The sequence below is a fragment of the Ictalurus furcatus genome, chromosome 21 (assembly GCF_023375685.1).
Source record: "Ictalurus furcatus strain D&B chromosome 21, Billie_1.0, whole genome shotgun sequence".
Classification (NCBI taxonomy): domain Eukaryota; kingdom Metazoa; phylum Chordata; class Actinopteri; order Siluriformes; family Ictaluridae; genus Ictalurus; species Ictalurus furcatus.
In genome coordinates this window covers 9,103,886-9,130,217 of record NC_071275.1, presented here as the reverse complement: position 1 = coordinate 9,130,217, position 26,332 = coordinate 9,103,886, and the positions used below count along the sequence as shown (strand labels likewise).

Sequence of the window (26,332 nt, the reverse complement as noted above, 5' to 3'; positions counted from 1 at the left end):
TATAATGGAATGTACGATGCAAAGCTTTCTGCGTGAGCACCAGTTATTTAAAATCAACCCTAAAAGTCGCAGGAAGATGATGAATGGTTCGTTTAGTCTTTGTGAGAAGATGAGCTGCTGCGTTCTGGACTAATTAGAGATGGACCCGAGCTCTTCGACTAAGTGCCGATGATTGCAGAAGTCCTGTCGTCGATGCATAAATGATTTCCTGAAAGGATAAGATATGTCTGATCTTAGTGGAAAAAAGACAGGACTGAGGACAGAATTTGAAGAAGGAATAGAAAAAGATGAAAGTCAAAGAAAGAAAGAGCCATTTGCAGTTTGAAAGAGTTCTGTTTTGCACCGGTCCAACTGTTTTCCATTTTTATCATAATGATCAGATAGCGATCTTCTCTTAGTATCCAAGCCGACGCGGACTATGTTCACGGTCCGTGTCGTGCCAGAAACACAACGCACCTCCATGACCATCATATATATCTGGAGATTTAATTGGAAAATAAATCAGTCCAGTCCAGTCTGACCCTGTGTTTCAGGATGTCATTAGCCCCAATAAGATAGTCAGTATCAGATGAGTACATCCATTCATACATTCTTCTTTGTTTATCTTTCTGGTAAGAACCCTTAAAGTTTTAATGTAGAACCCCACAAAGGAGTGTTTCCCTCTCAGAGAGGTTTCCATGTAGATCCCATTTGCAAAGCTCTCTTCAAAAAACTGTAGTCAAATCGAATCCAGTCCACTATTATCTGAAACTGTAATGGAAACACTATTTCTGTACCACCAGTCTGATTATGCTTCTTTTCTTTCCACTTTCAAAGGTGATGACTAATCTCGGGGAAGCTTATATTTGAAGGACCCTGTGTTGGAGTCACTATGGCAACGGGAGTAGCGGCATGGCTCCCTTTTGCACGGGCTGCTGCCATTGGCTGGATGCCAGTTGCCAACTGCCCCATGCCCGCCGCACCCAGGGATCACACTAAGAAACAGGACGAGCTGATCATCTTGAACGTCAGTGGGCGCCGTTTCCAGACCTGGAGGACCACGCTGGACCGTTACCCTGACACCCTGCTTGGCAGCACTGAGAAAGAATTCTTCTATAATGAGGAGACAAAGGAGTATTTCTTCGACCGTGATCCGGATGCCTTCCGCAGCGTGCTCAACTTTTATCGTACAGGTAAGCTCCACTATCCTCGACATGAGTGCATCTCGGCCTACGATGAGGAGCTCGCCTTCTTCGGGATCATCCCAGAGATCATCGGCGACTGTTGTTATGAAGAGTACAAGGACCGCAAACGGGAGAACGCTGAGCGCTTCATGGATGACCAGGAGGAAAACAAAGAAGGCAAGCTGCCTAATATGAACTTTCGTGAAACTATGTGGAGAGCCTTTGAGAACCCGCATACCAGCACCATGGCCCTGGTGTTCTACTATGTCACCGGCTTCTTCATCGCTGTTTCTGTTATCACCAATGTAGTAGAAACCGTCCCTTGTGGCTCGACACCAAGCCAGAAGGATGTACCATGCGGCGAACGCTACACTGTGGCTTTCTTCTGCATGGACACGGCATGTGTGATGATCTTCACAGTGGAGTACCTGCTTCGCCTTTTTGCCGCGCCTAGCCGCTACCGCTTCATGCGCTCGGTCATGAGTATCATCGATGTGGTGGCCATCTTGCCCTACTACATTGGCTTGGTCATGACTGACAATGAGGATGTGAGCGGCGCCTTTGTCACATTGCGTGTCTTCCGTGTTTTCCGCATCTTCAAGTTCTCGCGCCATTCGCAAGGCCTTCGCATCCTGGGATACACACTTAAGAGCTGTGCCTCTGAGCTCGGCTTCCTCCTGTTCTCCCTCACCATGGCCATCATCATCTTTGCCACGGTTATGTTCTACGCTGAGAAGGGATCAAGCTCGAGCAAGTTCACTAGCATTCCTGCGTCGTTCTGGTACACCATCGTCACAATGACCACGCTCGGGTAAGTGGAGCTAACAAACTAGCAAAAGATTTCCTTGATTCCAAAGAACTGGAGCATATTTGGGGTATATTTTGTACACTGGCTTTATATTATAGATCTCTCTCTTACTGGGTATCAGCACCACCAGTCTGGGAGGGAACTGTGAGAACCTACGAGTTCCTCATGGATAGTTTGTAGTTTCCTGAAACCTGTTTTAGACTGTCTAATTTTTACTTCTAATTATTACTTCTCATACTGTACAAGATCTCAAAACCTAAATCTTGACTGAATTCTACAACAGGCTGTGTGATAGCACACGTTCTGCTTATCAGATTAATAACTGAAGATCCTCTAACAATAGACCTGCGTTAAAAACACACTATGTTCTGCTTACATCATCAATCAGCGTGATATCCACTGCGACTATTGTATTTGTAGTGGTCCTGTGAAGTTTGAGTCATCCTATTGGTGGATTTTAGATGAGCATCACACTCTGAGACTGTAATTAAAAATTCGAAAACGGCCGAAACCTTTGCTTTCTAAGACTGCCAGTTTTAACTCACAGCCAAAGAATGCTTTTCAACATGCGATTTTTCAGCCCGTACAGGGTTTTGCAGAGTTTTTTTGTGATTATTGCGGCCAAAAATGCTTGATTTTGCTGCGGCTTTTTAATTTTTTTGCGGAAAACAGCTTGAATTGGCGAAATTGCAATCGCACTAAATTGTTTCAGATGCTCTTTCACAGTGATGTTTGTTGGTAAATGAGACCTTTTAGCTGTACTCTTGTTTGACTCACGTGAATCGAAGAGAGCTTTGGCTGACTGCGCGTTGTGACGACGTCACATGGCGCATCTCGGCCCGAATCTACACAGAATCTGCGGTAATTTATAAAAATTGCAAGCTTCTCAGAATATTGCGGTCAGTAATTAAACATTTTGATGTCTAATACTAACGTGTTGATTTATTTTCTATATCTGTAGTTCAGACAGTAGTGCTGGCTGCCAGACAAATCACAGGTTTATATTAATGTGCTTATTCTAATACATTATCACTTCTATAATAACAATTCATACACAGGGACTTGTATGGTAGACATTTCACATAATCTAAAAACAAACAAACCAACAGACAAAAAAGGCCTAACTACAGATATTCTGAAAGTTTCCGTAAGGAGATGGTTAACATTTTTGGAAGGAGTCTCCAGTGTCAGCACTGGAGACACTGCTAGCGCAAGCGATTACAGGAGCTCACTTGTTTTGTGGACAATCCACAACATTAAATTTAGCTATAAATGAATCAAATGACATAATCTTTTTTTTTTTTTTTTACATTTTAAAAGATGTTAGCATTACTATATTTCTGTGGTAGAAGAGGAATAAAGCACTTGCTGTTGTAGGAAAATAGGAAAACTTTTGGGCAGTAAGAGTACTGTAACTTTGCTTCCACCAGGATGCATCATGCTACCACTTTACTGATTATTTTCCTATAAAAGCACATCCTGAAGAGCTTTATTCCTTACTAAATTACTAATATTATCTACTTACACTTTTAAGCCAGGATGGCTTCTCACTGTTGACACCCAATGCTGCTCTCTACAGTACATTGCATGTCCATAAACATAGTTTGGATGATAACCAAACTAAGTAAATGGGGATTTATTCATCAGCAGGTGGTTGAGTTTAGGGTAAATGTGAACATATTGATGATCTGCATTCAGAACAAATTTGTCATGATTCTTTGCATGTACAGTAAAATCTCTTCTTTTGAGTTTAGAGCAGATATCACAGAACCCATATGATGTAATGCATTTGGTCATTCAATCTTATGTTTATACACAGAGTGGTTATTGTTATGTGACAGGAGCAAAAGTGGAAAATGGACCGAGGCCATAATGGCTATGAGTAAACAACAGCTGAAGCGAAGGCATACGCTGTGGCTTCACAAAGGCACAGTGGGTATGAGTAACTGTCAGAGTGACTAATAGTAGGTACAACTACATCTGCTAACAAATATAAACCTTCATCATGATATCTGCCATTTACTGTGGCGCGAGCAAACCGAATAAGGTCATAACCGCTGGAGGATACACAGTACAGGCTTTGCTGTGTGTATATGTTCTGCTTAGGTATAAGAACACTGAAGAGCCTTATAAGAGAAGTTTGATTTCAATTTATTGGGTGGTTATGACACAGGTTAATTCATCAGAACATTATGGGTTTGGAAGCAGGACTGAAAATTCTTCATCGGGTAAAGAGTAACGTCATATTAGCTGCTCGTGATATTGGATGTGTGGCTGAAATTTAATATCTGTCAATCGACACAATCCGATTACTCAGTAGACGAAGTGTTTCCTCAGAATACCAACCATGTTAAACTGAAAAGTTGTAACTAGGGCTGGGCAATGTGTCACAATATGCATTTCTGAAATATCATGGATATTGTGATATCCCTTTATATATATTTTTGTTTTTGTTTACATTTATTTGAATTCTTTTTATTCATTAATTTATTTAAAAGTGACTAAGCAGGAGATTTGATGTTGATTTTCTGAACTTAATCTTTAAAATTAAGTAAAAAATTGTGTAATGTTTTTCCTACTTTTCAGTGTCTTTTATTGGTAGTTTTAAATATAAAATAAATAAATAAAATGGATTCATGTAGGCATCTACAAAGCATGACAGACAGTTTTTTCCCCATGCAAACATAAAGTATATATTGTGATGCATATCATGTATCGAGAATTGTGATATGATAATTCTGTCATATCGTCCACCCGGAGCTGTAACCCTTTCACTCAACAAAGAAACAAACAAAAAAAAAACCCAGTAAAATCTGTAAAAATCTGGTTGTTTGTCATTTTGTGTAATTTGTACTTCGCTTAGCCAATGTGTGCATCATCTATCCACTTTTACAGTTTCCTCCCTTTTGTAGGAAAAAAAAAACGATGAGTAAATAATCCACCTTGTTCACGCTCATTACATGCAGCTTCTCAATCAGCTGATGACATGTTACGGATGTCTGAAAAAATATCAGCCCAAATCCAGGAGAGCAAATCCAGGGGGCGTGCCAAATTGCGCAGCCACCTGACATGACCGTCACTGATTGGCTACATGATTCTACAGTCTGGGCTAAAAAGAAGTCAGCCCTCTCTTCTTCATACCATTCGGTGTATTTTTCATAACGACCAATAGGATTAAGTGTTTCCCGTTTCAGCTGAAATGCTGCATATTGACTGATGGCAGCAACAAGTACAAAACAAGCGTACCGACTGGACCGACCTGGAAAATGATTTGAAACAGATCTGTTTTGCAGGAAACATCAAATTGACATTTCTGGAAATTATCTGTCTTGTTTTATCACAAAAGCTAAACCCTTGTCAAAGACCTATTTCCTCGGAGTCAAGGTATAACCCGAATGTAAAAAAAAATCTGTTTACTTGATGAAAGGTTTGAGATGAATGTCGTCCCGTTTATAATATGCCAGAGATGAGAATGATACAAGGTCATGTTTTTGATGATTGGGAGAAAATAAAATATATTCAGTGTGAATGTCACAACGCAGTCTCGCAGCTGTTTCTGCAGCAGTTCAGAACAAGTCACGCTTTAAAACCGATACGTCAGTTTTATTTAAGAGTTTGAGATGTTTGAATATCTCCAACTTACTGTAATTATCGCTTGCTCTTTCCTTCACAATCACACTCGCAATCACTCACTCTTTCTCTTTGTCATGGACAAGACAAACAAATCCAGACCCATTTTCTCCAAATCTGATCATTTACCAGTTCCCACCTTCTAATTTCCCCTTATCATATGATAGGTAAATAATTTCTATGCTTTTATTACAATTCATTATTCTGTCTAATGGGCGACTGAATTATTTGTATTATATTTTAGTTTGTTTGGTGTTTTATTATTATTATTATTATTTTTTTTTATTCTGTGGGTGTTTTGGGTTTTGGGTGTATCCATTGTGAAGCCAAAGGCAAATTTCCAGAAGCGGATTGCCTCTGGGAAGAAACGGATACCTTGTGCACTTCTGTCTCTGGTGTTCTTTTGTAATTCAACAGGTTGTCATTAAAATTTCACCACTGTCCTCTTTTTCAAGAAACATTATTGATATTTAAAACGTAGCCTAAGGGAAGCTTTCTTCAGTGGCGGTGCTGTGCCTTATCATCGCGTTGTTTGTTTTCTGGTAATTGCTGAACTAATTGTTACACTGGCATGTTGTTAAAGGTTGTTAGGAAGGAAGTAGTGGAATTTAAATTACCTCAATTAACCAGCAGTTTTGTCAGTTCTTCAGTTTGTTTAAGGTCAGGTCAGCGGTGAGGTTTTCAATTACATGCCATGCTTAGTCGATACAGCTATGAGTCATGGATGGAAACATTCTTCAAATGAATAAAATAACAATTGCAACAAAAGAAAGAAAGAAAAAAGGCTCAGTAACCTCAGGGGATTAATGTGGGTGTATAGACACAACCCAAGCCAACTGACCTTGTCTTTAAATAACGGAAATTATTATGTGTGGAGACCATCTGCCCCATCCACATGCTCCCACTCAAAATGTATGTAAGGACCAAATTGTGATGTCTAGACGACTGGGGCAGAGGATCTCCAAAATGGCAGGTCCTGTGGGGTGTTCCTGGTATGCAGTGGTTAGTATCTACCAGAAGTGTTCCAAGGAAGAGCAACTGGTGAACCGGTGAGTGACAGGGTCATGAGCACCCAAGGCTCACTGATGTGTGTGCGGAGCGAAGGCTAGCCTGTCTGATCCGATCCCACAGAAGAGGTCCTGTAGCACAAACTGCTGAAAGAGTTTATGCTGGTTAGAAAGGAGTCAGAACTCACAGTGCATCACAGCTTACTGCGTATAGCGCTGAGTAGCTGGAGACCGATCAGAGTGCCCATGCTGACCCCTGTCCACTGCCGAAAGCACCTACAATGGGCACGTTAGTGTCAAAAATGGACCATGGAGCAATGGAAGAAGGTGGCCTGGTCTGGTGAATCATTTGGTTTTTTTTTACATCATGTGGACGGCCGGGTGCATGTGCATTGCTTGTCTGGGGAAGAGATGGCATCAGGATGCACTATGGGAGGCAGTTTGATGTTGTGCTGGGTATCCTTGGGTCCTGGCATGTACCACTTACCTAAACATTGTTGCAGACTAAGTACATGTCTTCATGGCAACGGTATTCCTTAATAGTAGTGGCTTCTTTCAGCAGGATAATGCGCCCTGCCACACTGCAAAAAATTGTTCAGGAACGGTTTGAGGAATGACAAAGACTTCAAGGTGTTGACTCGGCCTCCAAATTCCCCAGATCTCAATCCGATCGAGCGTCTGTGAGACAAAAAAGTCTGATCCATGGAGACTCCACCTCACAACTTACAACAGGACTTACTGCTAACGTCTTGGTTCCAGATACCACAGCACACATTCAAAGGTCTTGTGGAGTCTCGATGGATCAAAGCTGTTTTGGCAGCATGAAGAGAACCTACACAATATTAGGCAGGTGGTTTTAATGTTATGGCTGTATAAAATAAATTCCTGCCCTTTAATGAGGCTAACATGCCAGGTTTGTTCGTCCATCAAATGCCACTCAAAGCGAGCTTTATCCGTTATCAAAATTCATCAGATAGTCAACCTTAACGGAACACCGATAGGATATTTTTAGATCATTTATTTATTTATTTATTTATTTATTTTTCCACCTGGAGTGAACCGGTAATGCTTTTGTGTGATTGCGATTTTATTATTTATTTATTTACTTTATTAATGGCCTCAACTGACATTCATTAATTCCTCCTACATAACAGGGAAAAAATGAACTCTTTCTCAGTCACGGTCTTGTTGAGCTTGATGAGGTAAAATCAGACGAAGGTAGGAGATTGCTTATTTTGCATAACGTGTAACAGAAGCACTGCTTTTCCGTTCGCATCAATGACACTGATTTCAGCGTTTCAGCTGTTTTTTTTTTTGCAGCTTCTCTGCATTTAAATGACTGGCAGCTAGAGGCAGCTGTTTGAGTTGGAAGAACGTGTGTGGATTCATGCCATCTAAGAGGCATCCTGAAGACCACACACACACACACACACACACACACACACACATCTGATCTGATCTGAGAAATAACCCAGCATTGGCAGTATGTCGAGTGGTGTCACCAAGGGAGTGTTTTTTTATTTCCTCCTTAGCAGCTCTAGAAACCAGGGAAAAGCATCCGCCAAGAGCATAACAGCGTAACACAATTAAAATAATTAGGAATTCATATTTTATTCACGTCCCCTGTGCTGGCACTTGTTATTCCAGTCACACACAAATCATAAACAGCCGCTCCATCTCGACTGAGGATTGCTGAAAAAGCGCAGAGCAGGGTTTTTTTTTCTTTCTTTCTTTTTTCTTCTTCGTTCTGAAACGCTGAAAGCAGGATGTCTTCTCAGCCGATGAGACTTTTTGCATCACAGCGGCATGACTCTGAACTTGGCATGATCTCACTTTCACACTTGTACTGGAGCTTTTTCAAAGTGGAGGTGTATAACGCTGATATATATCCATTGTATTCACATAGTACCTGTTTATATTATATATTATAAGCACATTGCTACACTCTGCATTTTAATATATTAAATCACACACCACACTACTGGATTGCACCACTACACACCCTGAAGTCCCTCCAGGATTAGCAGAAATGAACGCAAAACCAAGCAAATTTTACAATATTCTGATGAGCTTGCAATTTTTCAAAATTCCCACAGATTCTCTGCAGATTTGGGCCAAGACGCGTCATTCGATTAAACGCGCATTCGATTAAAGACCTCTTCGATTCATGTGCATCGAGCATGACTACAGCTAAACGGTCTCATTTACAGTACCAGCAAACATCACATCACAGTGAAAGAGCATGCAAAACATTGTTGTGCGATTGCACTTTTGCCAGTTCAAGTAGTTTTGCGCAAAAAGAAAGCACAGAAAACTTTTTAAAAAGTTCCCTCGCACATTTTTTTTGAAAAAGTTGCAGCAAAATCAAGCCGCAACAATGACAAAAAAACTTGGCGAAATCAAAATTCTGTACGGACTGACAGCGGTTTGCTTTAAGTTTTTTTTTTCATCTGTTTATAGTTACATTTAAGTCTGCGAAACAAGTTAGTTCCTGTTATTAAGTACAGTACGTTACAGTACTGTAGCGCTACACGGCCTCTCTCTTGACATTCATAAAAAAAACTCTAAAACCTGCTGCTTGTCATGTTACAGAGAAACCTCAAAACGTAACCTCTTTACCTCAAAACACTGACACTGGAGACTCCTTCCAAAAATCTCTACAACTTTACGTGGATCGTCCGCACACAAGTCCCCATATAAGTTGTTACGACAGTATACAAACAGTAATGTATTCGAACGAGCACATTAAACCTTGCAGCTGAAACTATTATGCTGTTATGGAAACCGTTTCCACACCTTCTGGAACAATCAGATTCGAGAATTCTGTGAAATAACCATTAACAAACGACATATTATATGACAACCCTTACATGCTGTATGTGATGAATTTTTATACTTTGATTGCGCTTTTATTTAGCATCAGCTGTCAATTTGAACATCCTGTGCACAGAACTGATGTTCGCTGCTATTTTTGGACCATCACGGGCGTTGTTGCAGGCTAATGGCAGCTGTTTATCTTCTCAAGGCTGATTGATAGCGCAACTCTTTACTGAAATGGGGAATATTCAGCCTTTTTTTTGCTGTGACTCAAAAAAAAAAGCATCAGTTATCTTTCCCTTTCCTTTTTAGTTTCGCAGTGATGTTTAAGGTGTTGGGACGAGGGGACAGACAATCAAACCGAGCCATTTCTGGCCTGAATGAAGCAGCATGAGATTGATTGCACTGTGTATCTGGAGTACGTCCCGTTTAAAATGCTAGTTATGAGATCGAGTTTGGGAGAAACTGTAAATCAGATTATTCAAACGATGTAGTGAATGTAGGTGAAAAGTTTGAATGAGCTTCAGCGTGAATAATGTATTCGCTGCAGTGTATTTGAGCACACACCAATTCTGGGGTTTTTCATCCACATCAGATTAGAAGTATTTTTGTGGAACCGAGCACAACAGAACCACCACTGGTAAGAGAAATACACAGGTAGTGAAATGAAGAAGTTAGAAGCGAGGTTAGGGCTGATTTCTTTCTAGCCCAAACTGTAGAATCACACAGCCTACCAGTGACTGACATGTCAGGTGATTCCAGAGCGTTTAATACACCTACTAGATTTCATCTCCATTTGGGCTGATATTTTTCAGACACATCCATAACACGTCAACAGCAGTTATTGAAGGTGGATTATGCATCCTTTTGGTTTCCCAATAATGCTTTTGGAGAAGAAATTAAAAGTATATAGACTAAACATACACTGACCATCCATCCATCCGCCATACGGCTTATCCTACACAGGGTCATGGGGAGCCTGGAGCCCATCCCAGGGGACTCGGGGCACAAGGCGGGGGACACCCTGGACGGGGTGCCAACCCATCGCAGGGCACAATCGCACACACATTCACACACTATGGACAATTTGGAAATGCCAATCAACCTACAACACATGTCTTTGAACTGGGGGAGGATACTGGAGTACCCGGAGGAAACCCCCGCAGCTCAGGGAGAACATGCAAACTCCGCACACACAGCCATGGGAAAAACTAATTGCCCCCTAAAACTTAAAATCTGGTTGTGCCAACTTTAGCAATAATAACTGCAATGCTTCCGATAACTGGAGATCAGTCTTTCACAGCATTGTGTTGGAATGTTTGGCCCACTCTTCTTCGCAGAACTGCTTTAGTTCAGCCACATTCAAGGGTTCTGTAGCACGAACTTCCTGTTTAAGGTCCTGCCACAGCATAATGTTAATGCACAAAACATATACATAAGAATTCAGGATGGGGCAAATACTTTTTCACAGCACTGTATAATCCCTCCCTAAACCTGACTAGTTTCAATGTGAAGATACTTATCGATTAGATTTTAATCTCATGTCTAATATCACGATAATCACTGAATCAGTTGCTCAGTTTCTGTGTGAAATTTAGCTCAATTTAGAAAACGAGTTTGCATTATAGTAAATGCACCCTCCTAATTTTATTACGTGATCTAACCCTGATTACAGAAAAATTACATAAATTCTATAAATAGCACCAGAGCCGTAGGCAAACACCGAGAGCCCAGAAATATAGCAGCAGAGTGTAGGTGCATCTTAAAAGTCTAATGGATTTTATGTTATCCAATAAGTTCATGCCTTATCTGCCTCAGGGAGAAAGCCTGCTGTTATTTCAAGCATTTTCCCCCCTTACTCTTTCACACCCTTTGTGGCCGCTGCTGGGAAGCTATTGCTTTGTTCTGTGGCTGTCAGCAGGTCAGCTTTTACAATAACACGGGTGTGTAAATCAGTGCGTGCCAGGTCTTTAAATGGCACACCTTCCCCCTTTTCCATCTACATTTAATTCTCGCTGAGAGAGAGCGTGAGAGACCTCGTCTCCCATTTACTCCTCCTGCCCCTGACTCTGAATTAAACTCGTACAAGATCCACGAGATAGCAAATGAAAGATGGGGTTGTGTTACTCAAGGCTTTAGATTTAAAAATAGATGATCTCTTCCCGCACATTGGAGACAAGAAGGTGTCGAAATTTTCTTTTTGTTTTTTTTTCCCCTAACTTGGTCTGAGATGTATAAAGTCATAAGAATTTGCACGATTCACATTTTTACAATTAGTCTTAGCAGGAAAGTTCACGACTTTCTTATTACTTCATTCAAATGAAATCAAAGGAAATCCAGCCACGTTGTCTTTATATGTTTGAATTTGAAATCGAATTTCAGTAGCGATCTCAAATGCTCCACGTTCAGGGATGGAACAGATATCAGAACCAAGATCAGATTTTGCAATCGCAGAAATGCACGCAAAATGAAGGAAATTCTGTAATATTCATTGGAGCTTGCAATTTTCCAAAATTACCACAGATTTTCCACAGATTTGGTCCAAGACGCGTCATGGGATGTCATCACACCACGCGTTCAGTCAAAGCCCACGTGTGTCGAACACGAGTACAGATAAAAGGTCTCATTTGCCAACAAACATCACTGCGAATAATCGTGCAAAACAGTTCAGTGCAATTGCAATTTCAGCAATTCAAGCAGTTTTCCGCAAGAAAAGAACCAAAAACACCAAGCACCCTCTGGCAGCTTGGTGGAGAAATGTCTAAGCTCGCCGGCTATGAAGGTTAGGGGCGGAGTTAGTATTCATACCTTTTCCTATGATTTTATGTATTATATGAACGTAGCAAAATCCAACCACATTGCCACTGTTCATATAAATCCTCCGTTTTCTTCCCCCATGTAATTAAACTTAATTGAAAAGTGGCTGAGACTAACAAGGAGTCGTTGTGCAAAGACAACAGCTTGGTAGCTGTATAGATTGGTATGAAATAACTACACAATTAAAATGTAATGAGTACCAAGGGGTACAGCAATAATTTCCAATTATACCCCTAAACATTCCCTGAAATGTTACTGAAGTATAGTAATGAAGTACAATTACTTAAGGACTTTCCACAGAAACCTTTTTTTTTTGCTTTGTATGTGCTGTATTTATTCATTTAGACCCATTAGAAACTCCTGGGATTTTATTCCACAATTTTCTTGTTGCTGGCTCATCAATAATCACTGGCCTATCACTTTCGGGAAGGAACTGGGAGCCAGAGAGCATGGCAGCGAAAGAGGGAGAGAAAGAGTGAGAGAAAGAAAGAGAGAGAGAGAGAGAGAGAGAGAGAGAGAGAGAGAGAGAGAGCTAAATTGATTGAGCATCTTCAGACTTTTAATGATAAAGCACAGAGCACTCGCTGCTCATTAACTTTTCTCATTCACTCAGCTATAAAGCGTATTGTTTTTATGACAGCATGTCAGAATGTTCCTCCCCGCTATCTAAAAGAACACGAATGAAAGAGACAATGGTAAGAAATGACATGCACAGGCAAGAAATGCCACTTTTCCATACGAACAAACGAGAGCAATTATTGGCGCAACTGAAATTACTTTGAAGGAACGCACCTTTTATTTCTAGCCACTACTATCGATGACATGGCTAATTGCCTGTGCGGTAAGACGCTCGTGTGGCTCCAGGTTAGAGGTCATATCTATGGATCTAATAAAAGGCTGAGTGCCTGTTTAAGTCAAGCGTGGGCAGATGAACTTCATTCGTCATTGGGAGAGGTATTTTACTGTTATAATTGCTTATAATTTTACTGATATTGTTATGAATTTGGGTAACATATTACGGTGTAAAGTCGTATAAATACATTGTACTTGTTGTCATTCGTGTTACTCAAATGTAGTTTTGTGATTTGCATATATGCAGTTTTAACATTTGTTTTATTCATATGCCTTTTTGTCATTTGTGTTACTCATATGCATTTTGTCATTTTTGTTATTAATATACCCTTTTGTCATTTGTGTTTTTCATATACCTTTTTGTCATTTGTGTTATTCATATACCTTTTTGTCATTTGTGTTTTTCGTATAGCTTTTTGTCGTCTGTGTTATTCATATACCTTTTTGTCATTTGTGTTATTCATATACCTTTTTGTCATTTGTGTTTTTCGTATAGCTTTTTGTCGTCTGTGTTATTCGTATACCTTATTGTCATTTGTGTTACTCGTATGCGTTTTTTGTCATTTGTGTTTAGAATCCATTACTTTTTTCATATCTTAATTTATATTAAATGTTACAAAATTTACAAAACATCACCAGATTCCAGTTGGTATAACTTTCTACTGGGAACAGGTTGGACAGGTATAGTTAGCGACAAAGCAAACCTCACCTTCAACAAGAGTATGTATTTTACAGTAGCTAGTGAGCTAGCTCTGGCTGGATAGCTCACTCTGTTGCTCCATTCTGATCCCGCAATGCTCTGTTTGTGCATGAATGTGTACTGTAATTGTGAGCGAGTCCGTTAACTTTAGTTAGCTAGTTACTGTATGACACAAGCTTTTGTTGAAGGGGTAGGGTTGCTTTGTTGTGACGTCTTAACACCCTGTCTGTGTAAGTTTTCTAGCTCTCTCTGAGGTGCTTCACACAGATCAAAACTCTTATACCTTATTGTTTGAGATGTTAGCATTTTAATTATCTGATTAATTAATTTTACTGGATAAAGGTACATATTTGGACTAACTGAATGTTGATGCCGTTTCATATCACCCAAGTTTGTTGTGCGTTGTGTGTACTGGGTTTTGTTGACAAGCATCGAGAGAATTTCACATTCTGGAGAAAAAGGACTTCATTCATCAGTGCCAGATTCAATTAGTGCTGGAGTCTAATCTTACCGCCATTCATGGCTGTTTCCTGCTCCCTCTGTTTGCTTTCACTCTGTGGGTAATTGGATGCATGGCACTTTGAGAGCACCAACATGGAGTTAAGGAAGTTACAGATCATCTTTTCTGCCTGAACATAAAGATCACCTGTGTCAATTCAGCAAGCAGATTGCTTAAGAGTTTAATGGCAGGTTCCATTTCCTAGATGACTTACAGGAATCTGTGTTTGAGATGAGGCGATGTTGCAAATCTGTTCATACACTTTGGTAAACATTAAGGTTTGAGAATGGGTTTCAGGTCAAATCACATGATACACTTACATACGTGTAATTGTGCATTCATAGCAAGATGAACATTGGTAATTACAAATCCATGCATGACAAATACTGTTGTTGTTGTTTTTTTTTTTATAAGACACTAAGGATCCTGTAGTGTTGTTTCAATACTCTTATTCATTTTGGTCATTTGTGTTACTCATATTCAATTTGGTCATTTGTGTTACTCATATTCAATTTGGTCATTTGTGTTATTCATATTCAATTTGGTCATTTGTGTTACTCATTACGCTGTTTCATCATTTGTGTTACTCATATTCAATTTGGTCATTTGTGTTATTCATATTCAATTTGGTCATTTGTGTTACTCATTACACTGTTTCATCATTTGTGTTACTCATATTCAATTTGGTCATTTGTGTTACTCATATTCAGTTTGGTCATTTGTGTTACTCGTTATGCTGTTTGGTCATTTGTGTTACTCATATTCAATTTGGTCATTTGTGTTATTCATATTCAATTTGGTCAAATGTGTTACTCATTTGCAAATTTGGTCATTTGTGTTACTTATATGCATTTTCATAATTTGTGTTACACGTATGTGAATCTGGTCATTTGAGTTATTCATTTGTAGTTTTGTCATTTGCAGTGAATGTATGCAGTTTCTTCATTTGCATTATTCTTATGCACTTTGGACATTTCTCTTACTCATATACAGTTGGGTCATTTGCATAGCATGTATATCATATTATTTGGTCATTTATTGTACTCATATGCAGTTTATCAATTTGCAGTATTCAGTTTGGTCATGGCACAACACATATGCAGTTCGGTCGTTTGTGTGACTCATCATGTGTAGTTTGGTTATTTGTGGTGTATGCAGGTTAGCTGTTTGTGTTACTCATAGTATGCAGTTTTACTGTTTTCCTCTTTAGCTCTACTGATACATTTAATTCTATTACACACTTATTAAACATAGTTATAATAATAGACTAACAATAAATCAGTATTTTCATTCACATAGCATAAACATAGATTATAAATAAACAACAACAACAACATAAAGTGTCTAAGTAAGGTGTTGAGCCACCGCAAGCCTTCAGAACCACTCAGACTATGCCAATAAAATAAATAAATAATGTCCTCCACAGCATAACAGAGCCGTTTTTTTTCTTTTAATTCATCACCTGGCTGTGAAACTGGCCTTTTGTATGTCCTTTTAGTCTTTGCACTGCTGCATTTTTTTTTAGTTCGTACACCTGCGTTCTATGATGGAGTATTTCAGATAAAGAATGCATCATATTGATCCAGACTATGGAGCCTTTTTCATTCAGTGTGAGATTGAGATTTAACAAGGATTCATATGATCATGATAACATGATTTTTATTGACTTCTTACATGCTACACTTACACTGGGTTTCATGTAGTCTTTGAATGAATATCGATACACGTGTCTTATTTGGCGTGATGTGGCATCTCGGATGCGATTCCTTATGTAGTGAAGCGGCACTCAGGAACACCTGAATCAATGCGTTTTCATTTCAAGCTCCTCTCTAAGCACAATTTGTTGAGCTTCAATCACTCGTTATTGTGTTTTTAAAAGTGATATGAGAAACGGGGTGAGGGCTCAAATTTGTGCTTTAAGGCAAGTCACGTCAATTTGTTTTAATTTATTTATTTATTCAAAAGTCAACGAAGTTTTATTTCACTGTTTTTGTCCGCTCGTGATCACTGCATTATCTTCAGCTCCTCCCACTTCACAATCATGTCATATATCCTGGAAAGTTTGTTTCCTGATATATACAGTCCTTTCCGAAAGTATTCGAAGAGCAAGGCCAGTTGTATTGTTTTATGTCTAGCAAAAACAAGACAATTTGGCCTTGCTGTTCCAATACTTTTGGAGGGGACTGTGTGTTCATTTTGTGTTCCATTGTGATATACATATCAAGTTCCTTTATAAACCATATAAACCATATATGTATAAACTGTAGTGTCTTGCCTTAAGGAGATGGGAATTTTTCCTGTCAGGACATTTACATTAGTGTCATTATTAACATTTGTATGATCAGATCTGACAGATGTAACGACTATCTAATGTACCTTAACTAAGTGCCTGGTGGTTATTATGATGGTCCGTCTATCACATGGTAAATTAGATAAAGTTTCCATTCCTGTGGCATTCCTGTGGCACGAGAACACCTGTGTCTACGTGTGTGTGTGTGTGTGTGTGTGTGTGTACGTGTGTTTTGAAGCCCCACCTCCATGCTTGCCTGCTGAAGGGGCATATGTTCTTGTGATGAGGTCACTTGTGTCCCATCTGCCTCGAGTTTCTTTTAAACACCAATCACTGTCCATCTCCAAGCTTCCTGACAGGACACACGCTGTCCTTTAAAGAACGAGCCTAGTGTGACAGCGCCGTCCAGACGCTCAGAGAGGATGTGATGTAAAATAGGATGCCACGTGATGATTTGGCGTTCTAGTCATGTAATGCAGTGCAGTGCAAAAGTTTGTGCACCCTTGCAAATTTGTAGTGGCCAAAATTGGTAGAATGGTGTTAAATTAAACAAGAGATAGATTTCAGAGATTTTTCAACAACAACAACAAAAAAAAAAATCCAAAAGATATCACAAGTATAACTTATTAAAAATATTATCTCCAGGGCTGGGGGTTCGATTCAAACGGAGTTTGCATGTTCTTCCTGTGCGGCGGGGGTTTCCTCCGGGTACTCCGGTTTCCTCCTCCAGTCCAAAGACATGCATGGTAGGCTGATTGGCATGTCCAAAGTGTCTGTAGTGTATGAATGTGTATGTGATTGTGCCCTGCAATGGATTGGCACCCCGTCCAGGGTGTACCACACGCTGTGCCCCATGCTCCATGGGATAGTCTCCAGGTTCTCCGTGACCCTGAAAAGGATAAGCAGTACAGAAAATGGACAGATAGATGGAATAAATCTATGTTAGGGAAGCTACGAATTACTCCAATCTTTCCAAATTTTACTTCCCATTCTATTATACCTGCTGAGAACTATTCTTCAGGTATATTAAAGCCTGAGCCTGATATACAGTATATCAATATACTAATTGCTTTAATTTCATGAAATGATGCTGTGCAAGACATTTCAAGAAAAGCCACAGTTTTCTTTTCTCATACTACATGTTTCTCACAAAGAAAGTGAGGACACGTCTTCCTCTTTAGGCTGAGTTATTTAAAGCAAATTGCTTGCGAATTAATGAAGCACTTATCAGTTAATCGAATCTAAGATCGATACGCAATCTTCCGCTCTACTTCTTATCTGTGTTCTCACAGTTTTCTAGAGTTTAAAGGTCAATAGTTTAACAGCACTGAAGATTCAATGACACTGCAATTTTGACAGTGAAAAACTAACGCTTTGAAAAAACAAAAACAAGTCAGATTCGTAACAATAGATTTTGGTTTTCCAAAATTGAGTTGCAGTGACGTATTCTTACTCTAACATACTAAAAACCCTTAGAGGCAGAGCCTGTTTTTGAGTTTTTGCTTTTTTTCCAGGCTTAGAAAATATTTTTTATGTCCTGTATATTTGCACTTAAATACACTATATACCCCAAACATTCTGTTTTTGCTGTTATAATAACCTCCACTTTTCTGGGAAGGCTTTCCACTACATTTTCGAGCGTCGATTTGGGGATTATTTGTGCTCATTCGGCCACAAGAGCATTAGTCATAGTGGGTACAGTTGGCAAGCCAGTTCATCCAAAAACTGTTCAGTGGGGTTCATGCTGGAACAGATTTGGGCCTCTTAGTTCCAGTGAAGGGAAATCTGTGTGCTTAACAGAAGTTTGTGGTAACAGCTTGGGGAAGACCCACACACAGGTGTGACAATTGGGTGTCCACAAACTTTTGGCCATATACTATATAAATGTCTTTCTGTTGAGGAATGGTTAGAGTGTAGTTTTGGGAAAACCAAAACTTTGATGGTGGGATAAACTATAGCTTACTGTGGAATAGAATATGATGGGGAATGCTGTTATGGAAAAACATTCAACAATGGGATGGCGTGATGCAGCCCGATGAGAAGCAGAGTTACTGTCCCCACCTTGAAGTTGATTATTTTTCTATAACAGCACAACCCGAAGTGTTTTATTCCTCTTATATGACAGCAATTTGCTAATGATTACAATTTTTATGACGTCATACTTTTTAAAACGTGTTTAGAAGTCCCTGTGTAAGTTGCTACTGTACAATCCATACAGGATTTCGCAGTGTTTTCGCGATTGTTGCGGCCAAAATGCTCAATTTTGTTGCGGCTTTTAAAAAAATTTGCGATGCAATTTGCGGAGTTTTTTTGTGCGTTTTTGCCGAAGGCTGTGTGAATTGCCGAAATTACACGATTGAAATTGTTTTGCACGCTCTTTCACAGTGATGCTTGTTGGTAAATGAGACCTTTCACAGTAGCTGTACTCATGTTCAACCCTCGTGAATTGAAGGAGGCTTTGGCTGAATGCGCATTGTGATGATGTCACATGGCGCGTTCTGATGACATCACATCATGCGTTTATTTTGCGTTAATTTCTGCAATCGCAAAAATCCTGGAGGGACTGACTTTAAACGCTAACGTTAGAATAAGGGTATTAACATGAACCTGTGATTTACAGCACTACTCTCAGAGCTGCTCTTCTAGAAAAGGAAACAACACCTTCCGACCAATCAGAATCGAGAATTCAACAACACTGTGGGAAAATGGCTTGTATAAAACGTGGACTACTAATGTCTAGCGTGAGAGTGTTCCTCAATATGTTCAGAACAATCTCTTTTTTTAGTTTTAAATTATTTAGAGACTCTTTATTTAACCCACCTCATTCACTTCATCAAGGCTTATCGTTGATATGTATATTTTTTACACGACACATTTAGCCACATGCTGGATACTGGTGCCTCCTGATAAAGGTAATGAGAACGAGAGGTCTGGGAAACTCTGTAATCACACCTCCGCTCTCAGGGAATGGCAGCATTAAATCAAGCTCAGGTGGCTGATAAAAAGGATGGCGATTGTGTGCATAGCCAGACGTCCGGTCTCTGGGACAGAAACCAGGAGATTGATGAGTACGGATCCCCGTCCAGGTGGTTCGGCTATTTTCAGCTCTTCAGCTGCATGATTTTGATATTATATCGGGGTCGTCTGGGGACACATGGGGCTATTTATCAAGTAGAGGGTCTCTTTTTTCAAGCTTTAGTGCTCCTGATGAAGGGTCTTAGTCCCCAGCTGTCTGAGTTCCTCCACCAGATTCGTCCATGTGCAGAAGAATGACACTGCCTTATGATTATAATTAGAGCAATTTTCCCAGCTGTAAAGCCTCGGACGTGTTCCTGAGCATAGCGTTAAGACCGGAGAAAAGTTATGCATGTAGGTCATGTTCCCGTCTGCCTTAATCAGTAACTATATTTAATCGGCTTCAGAGTGGCGTTTAGGACTCTCGGAGCGCAAATCTATAATTCGGAGACATAAAAGATGAGAGGCGAAGGACAGGGAGCCGCAAGCTGTTTCACGCGTACAGATATAGGCCTGCACTCTTAGTAGAGGTCAAGCAATTACATTATAAAGAATTACATATACCAACACAAGTGGATTTGTTTGAATGGGTCTGTGCTGGTGCGCTTTTGACCAAGCACAAGGTTGAAAAGACACTTCGTCCTTCACGGAGGCTGTTGTTGGTCGGTTCAATGTTAAGGTTGTTAATCGCAGGCGGCATCTTAAACTCTCATTCCAAACACGTCAATACACTCATACCTCGACGTTTACCCCGAGTCCTTCACTGATGGAAATATCAAGGGCATCTTTCAGTTTCTGTCACCAGCTGTGAAGTTTAAACCTGGTCCGTGAGTGGCAGCTGTACGGAAGATTGTCGTGTTGAGTGTGGAGAGGCATACAGATTAGTTTAACTTTAAAATGACCCCCCTGTTCGCACAGGCCATGTCTTTGGAATTTGCATCAATAGCCAATATTATCTTTAGCTCAGTTATTGTTACAAACTCTCCATCTTATACACCCTCTGGGCACAGTGGTGGCTTCGTGGTTAAGGCTCTGGATTACTGATTAGAAGGTTGGGGGCTCAAGCCCCAGCACTGCTAAGCGGCCACTGTTGGGCAAGACCCTTAACCCTCTCTGCTCCAGCGGCGCTGTATCATGACTGACCCTGAACTCTGACCCCAACTTCCTGACATTCTGGGATATGCAAAGAAAAGAATTTCAGTGTGCTGTAATGTATACGTGATCAATAAAGTCTCATTATCATTAATTTACTCAGTCTCCATGTGCTTTTTAAAAAAAGTTTTGGTCCTGTCTCCGCCCCTGTCCTGTCATTGGTCTGTTACCTAATGTGTACACCTTGTTCCTGTTAGCCTTTATTTAATTTCTCTATGTAAATCCTGTGCTTTCTTTGTCTTTCATGGCGAAGTCTTATTGTGCGTTCCTGTCGCTAAAACTGAGCAATGTTGTTCCAAAAGCTGTTTTTCTTTCTTTCATATTTCCTGGTTTTGCTTGCATTTCGGTTTATGAGTATGGATTATCCCAGTTTATTGCCGCCGACTTGTTCTTTGACCTATGTTATGGATTTATTTTTAGAAGCCTATTTTTATTTTTTGTTGTTAATTTGTTGTCCGAGGTTCTGGTTAGCGTGATATCGCCAGAACAAGTATTGTTTTTATTTTTGCTGTTGTGTTTTTAGCTTTTCTGTCATGTTTTTATTTTAGTTGTTGTGTTTTTAGTTTTTCTGTTGTTGTTTTTTTTTTGCTGTTGTGTTTTTAGTTTTTCTGTTGTTTTTTTGTTGTTGTTGTTGTGTTTATGGTTTCGATATGTCTCTGTTGTGGTTTTTTTGCTGTTGTGTTTTTATTTTTTTGCTGTTGTGTTTTTATTTTAGCTGTTGTAGGGTTTTTTTCTGTTGTGTTTTTAGTTTTTCTGTTGTGTTTTTTTTTCTGTTGTGCTTTTACATTTTCTGTTGTTATTTTTTTGCTGTTGTGTTTTTATTTTAGCTGTGGTAGGGCTTTTTGCTGTTGTGTTTTTAGTTTCCTTCTTGTGTTTTAAGTCTGCTTTGGACACTAAATCGTATTATTTAGCATCTTTGGCATAGATGAAGCACGATTTGACTGCTTGCATCTGAAACCAGGCTTGAAATGTTGTTGCTTTTGTTTTGTTTTTTAGTAAGCACAAGGTGCCCTTACAGACAGAAATCAGCTGGTAGTGGCTTGTACAAACGAGTTAATCCTCAGCACTAACACTGCCTCAAATAGAATTAATGGCGCATTTCAGCACGCTACAGGGTTGCGGCTCAAAATGAGCAAGCTGTGTCGGAAATTAAAGATATCCTTCTTATCTGTGTGAGAACTCAATTTGCCAACATGAGCTCCATTAACAGTGTGCTTTCTAATGATATCTGTGGAATTTTACTCAGCTGTGTCAGGGCTTCCTTTACTGCTTAAACCCATTGAAATATAATTGCGGACAATGTCCGAAATCCTCCAGTATTGCTTCTGGACTTTGTCGTGTAAATCTTTTCTGACCTCAGGCCATAAAAGAAAAACCAAAGCGCTGTATAACTGAAAGTTTTAGCATTTTATTGCACGGTTACGTATATTGCTTTAATTGTTCAGTAAAATGAGATTATCCTTTAGATGGCCCGATATGGAAAGTAAGCCCATGAAGCTCCAATTAGTTTTATCATCATTGTAAATTTTTTTTGATTTGATTAAAAGTAGAAATTAAAACATAGAGGGTGAAATTCCAGTATCCACAAAACATTTTAAGTGAAATATTTGCATTTTATTATTATTATTAACTTAAAATCTAATGTAAAAGTAATGCATTATACAGTTAACACATAAAGTATTGGCAAAGGTCAACAAAATGGACAAAAATGATTATAACAAGTACTGACTGTACTGCTAACGTATTGGCACCCCTAATAGATATAAACAGTCCACAACTTCACATCTACATCCTTTTTGACAGTTTCATTGTATTTGCAGATTTATTCATACGAGTTACTCAATAAAGTTTCAAAATCAGTGATCAGGACTTTGTTATGTGAGGAAATCACACATAGCATGCAATGTTTTAGACATCTTTAGTCACACTGAAAGTTTTTTTTTAAAACTAGCTCCTTACCCAACATGATTTGTAGAAAGATAATCTAGACAAGATTATAAAGTCAATGCAAACATTTCCGTGTCATTTCGGTGAAATCTATTTACACTTTCTTAAATTTGAGTTTTTTATTTATTTAAAGTTTCTTAAATGTTCTAGGGAGCAAACCCCCCAATTTATTGTCTTTTTTTTTTTTTTTTGGCCAATATGTTTCGACCTTTAAGCTGTAATTACTTCAGCTTCAGTTAATGTTTGCTTACTTTCTCTGGTTTGTAAGATAACTTTATGAATAAGTACTGTACAATCAGTATGTGATTTGAGCGTCAAACATCATTCATGCTTTGGTTACGTTTATAGTGATGTACTGTAGTGTAGTGAAAGAAGGCAGAGATAAGTCTGTGGGGGCCGTATGACATCATAATGTTTAACTTTATGCAAACAAGAAGGCAACCAATAGGAGTGAAGGATGCTGGAACCAAGTTGGAATTGACTCTTGCTATTTATTTAAGTGTATTGTGATGTATCGTTTAAAACAAACAAATAAATAAAGTAATGCTTGACAGAATTACTTTGAGAATATAAGAATCCTGGATGAATTTGGTTAGCCAGTTGTGAGTGCCATTTTGACAGCAATTTCATGGTTATTCGCTTTAAAGGGTTCATTCTGATTTATATCACTTTGCTCACAGCTGATTGGTCCAAGTTTGTTTAAGGTCTCTTACTCAGAATACAACCTCCTCCGGAGCAGGGTAGCCATGTAGTGGAAGTTACCATGGCGATGGAAACTGCTAAAAACCAATCCAACTTGTTGAGACTGAAAAAAACAGAGTTTGCTCAAACTAAACGCAAACTTAGCTGGGTAGCCATTAATTATTTCATATATAGCCTGTTTGCCTATTTTGTGATCATAACTTAAAAAAAAAAAAGGTCGGACCTCTTAATGTGGTGTACTAAAAGCTTTTTTTCCACTTAACTAAGTTGGAAGGACGTAGAACATGGTGCAATAGACACTAGAAAAACATCCAATTCATCACACACACACACACAATTGTTTGTTGCATGGTTGACAGTGCAACAGCCAAGGAAGCAAACTTGGCTATGCTCTCAGGTGGCTGCATGGCATGAACGTCCCTCCAGCCTGGTCCAATTATGTTAAAATGGTCTGGAAGCACCACTGCTTTTTTGGCTCACATTTGTACTTTAACCAGGTTTGGCAGCTACAAAGCACTAGTGTAATATCACAGCATGGAAAAAAAAGCCTTACAGCGTGATGAGGATAATTTTGCTGTGAAAATGTGCGATGGTGGAATTGAGGATATTTGGATGGGATTGTCTTACATTCGGATTACATCACATATTGATTACAGTTGAGAATTGGGCGAAGTCCGGGGTCTTTTCCTCACATCGTTTCATTTACAGCTCTCGCAGTGCCACTGAAACTTTTTGCTCGTTTTATGCTGATTGAATGATGTGTGTGTATTTAACAAGTGTGTATTTAACAAAAACAAAAACATTGCACGCAGAGACGGCAAACATTTCAGCATGATGACTCTCAGTAGGACCGTTCGGCTAAATTCGCCTTAACACACGGCGTTTATTTCGCTTCTACAGATCTGGCTTAATAACTTCACAACTTTGTAGGTCTCACCCAGATGAAGCCTTGTCCCAAATGAACAGCGACTCGTTTGTTGTTTTATTGACCGTAACGGTGTAATTAGATCTTCATTACGGGCTATAGTGTGTCATAAACAGTACTGTATAAGCGCCAGTGAGGGCAAAGCACATTATAAAACCTAAAATGAGAAACATACAACAACAGAAACGAAACATAATGGTAAATTTGTAAACACAACAAATTGTTATTTTATTCGGGAATAAAACAGCAAACCAAAAACACGAGCTAAACTGAAACACATTCCTGTAAGTGGCTTCTTTTTTTTTTACAGACTCGTATTAACACCATGCAAAACTGACAATATGTGTAAAATAGCATTATATAAAAATAAACATAAATAAAAGCAGAGGGCACATGGTGGCTTAGTGGTTAGCACGTTTGCCTCATACCACCAGGGTCGGGGGTTCAATTCCCGCAGGTGTGTGCAGAGTTTGCATGTTCTCCTGTTTGCATGTTCTGGGGTTTCCTCCAGGTACTCCGGTTTCCTCCCCCAGTCCAAAGACATGCATGCATGGTAGGTTGATTGTAAAGTGTAGAGTATGAGTATGAATGGGTGTGTGTCCTGTGATGGATTGGCACCCTGTCCAGGGTGTACCCTGCCTTGTGCCCAATGATCTGTGGGATAGGCTCCAGGTTCCCTGTGACTCTGAAAAGGATAAGTGGTATAGAAGGTGGATGGATGGATAAATAAAAGCATCCATAGATGATTATATTCTTATTTCCTCTTACTTTAAACATCCTCCAGCTGTATTTCTACCATCTGTCAGATTGACGCTCAAAGTAGCCAATCAGCAACGAGCCTGTCATCTTCAATAAGGTTGTGTTTCTAGTTTGGTTATGTCTTCAGGTTTGGTGTTGTGTTTCCTCTTCATTGAACAGTTCAGGAGGTGAAGGACAGCCTTTATGAGACTCACTTGTTGAATTCATGCCCTGTGTATTCCTACATCACATTATGAGCCTGTGTGTCTGTTTATAACTCACTGGATGGGGCTCTATTACTGTCATGCTTGGGTATGAATTCATAAGTCATCCTGTGCGGCTACAACCTGACTCAAATAGCAATTTATATTCTTCCATTAGTAGACATAAAAGTGTATAAACATAGACCAATTTACAGTTTCTTCCGTGGCTGTTGACTTCCTGAGGCACGGGCTCAAGATTAAGATCATTATTGCTGCTCTATTCAAATATTCACCTACGTTATTATTACATTGTAAGGCATCAAACAGAAATCAATCAAGCAAACAAACAAACAAACAAACAAACACCTCGGATTGGATTCGGCAAAGAAAGAAGCAGGCAAATTGCAGTTATTTTGCAGGCCGACACATTCGAGAGCCTCATTAAAATTCATAGGTCCGGTAATAAATGGGCGCCACAAATTATGCTTTGTGTCAGCCGGCGCCGGGCGTGTTCTTCAAAGCCTCGGTGTTGCAGCACCTAATAATTCTTTTAAGAACCTGTCAGCTGTTAATAAATTAACCTGCAACACTGCCTTTGTGTTTTAAACCTTATTGGTCTTTGGTGAGATGCGATAGGTCGTAATCTCGCCCGGATTCTAGTAAAGAATAATCGATATGAAAGAAACAGATCCAGTGACTGTGTCAAGGACTCGAAAGATTGTCCTGGATTTTCATAAAGTATTAACAAATCTCCTAGGAAGTGCTGTTTTCCTGTATATGAAAGCCCTAAAACAGAACATCACTGCTATAACCCGAATATTAGGTATGAATATGAAATATGCCAGTTGTTATATTTACTGCTCAGTGATTGATTTTCACATTTGCACAATAATGCCTTTCTTGAGAGTTTGTTCTCTGTGCACTTCATTTACCGTATCCTCGTGATGCATTTAAATCTACACCCATTCATTCTTTTTCAAGCATGTTTGCATCGTGATATTTCTAAAGGATGAACTCCTTATTCAAAGAAGGATTTATAATCATTTATGGCATAATGTGTCATCATT

The 26,332-nt window shown here is 39.4% G+C and overlaps 1 protein-coding gene across 2 annotated transcripts in view; it reads left to right on the top strand.

The window, feature by feature from the left end:
- Positions 1–796: 796 nt before the first annotated feature.
- The window catches only part of LOC128624851 (potassium voltage-gated channel subfamily D member 3-like), a 97,789-nt gene continuing 72,253 nt past the window's right edge, over positions 797–26,332 (top strand). For both annotated transcript variants that reach the window (XM_053652654.1, XM_053652653.1), the window contains exon 1: positions 797–1,974. In XM_053652654.1, the coding sequence (XP_053508629.1) occupies positions 872–1,974 (1,103 nt within the window). In that variant the 5' untranslated portion in view covers positions 797–871. The remainder of the gene's footprint in view (positions 1,975–26,332) is intronic.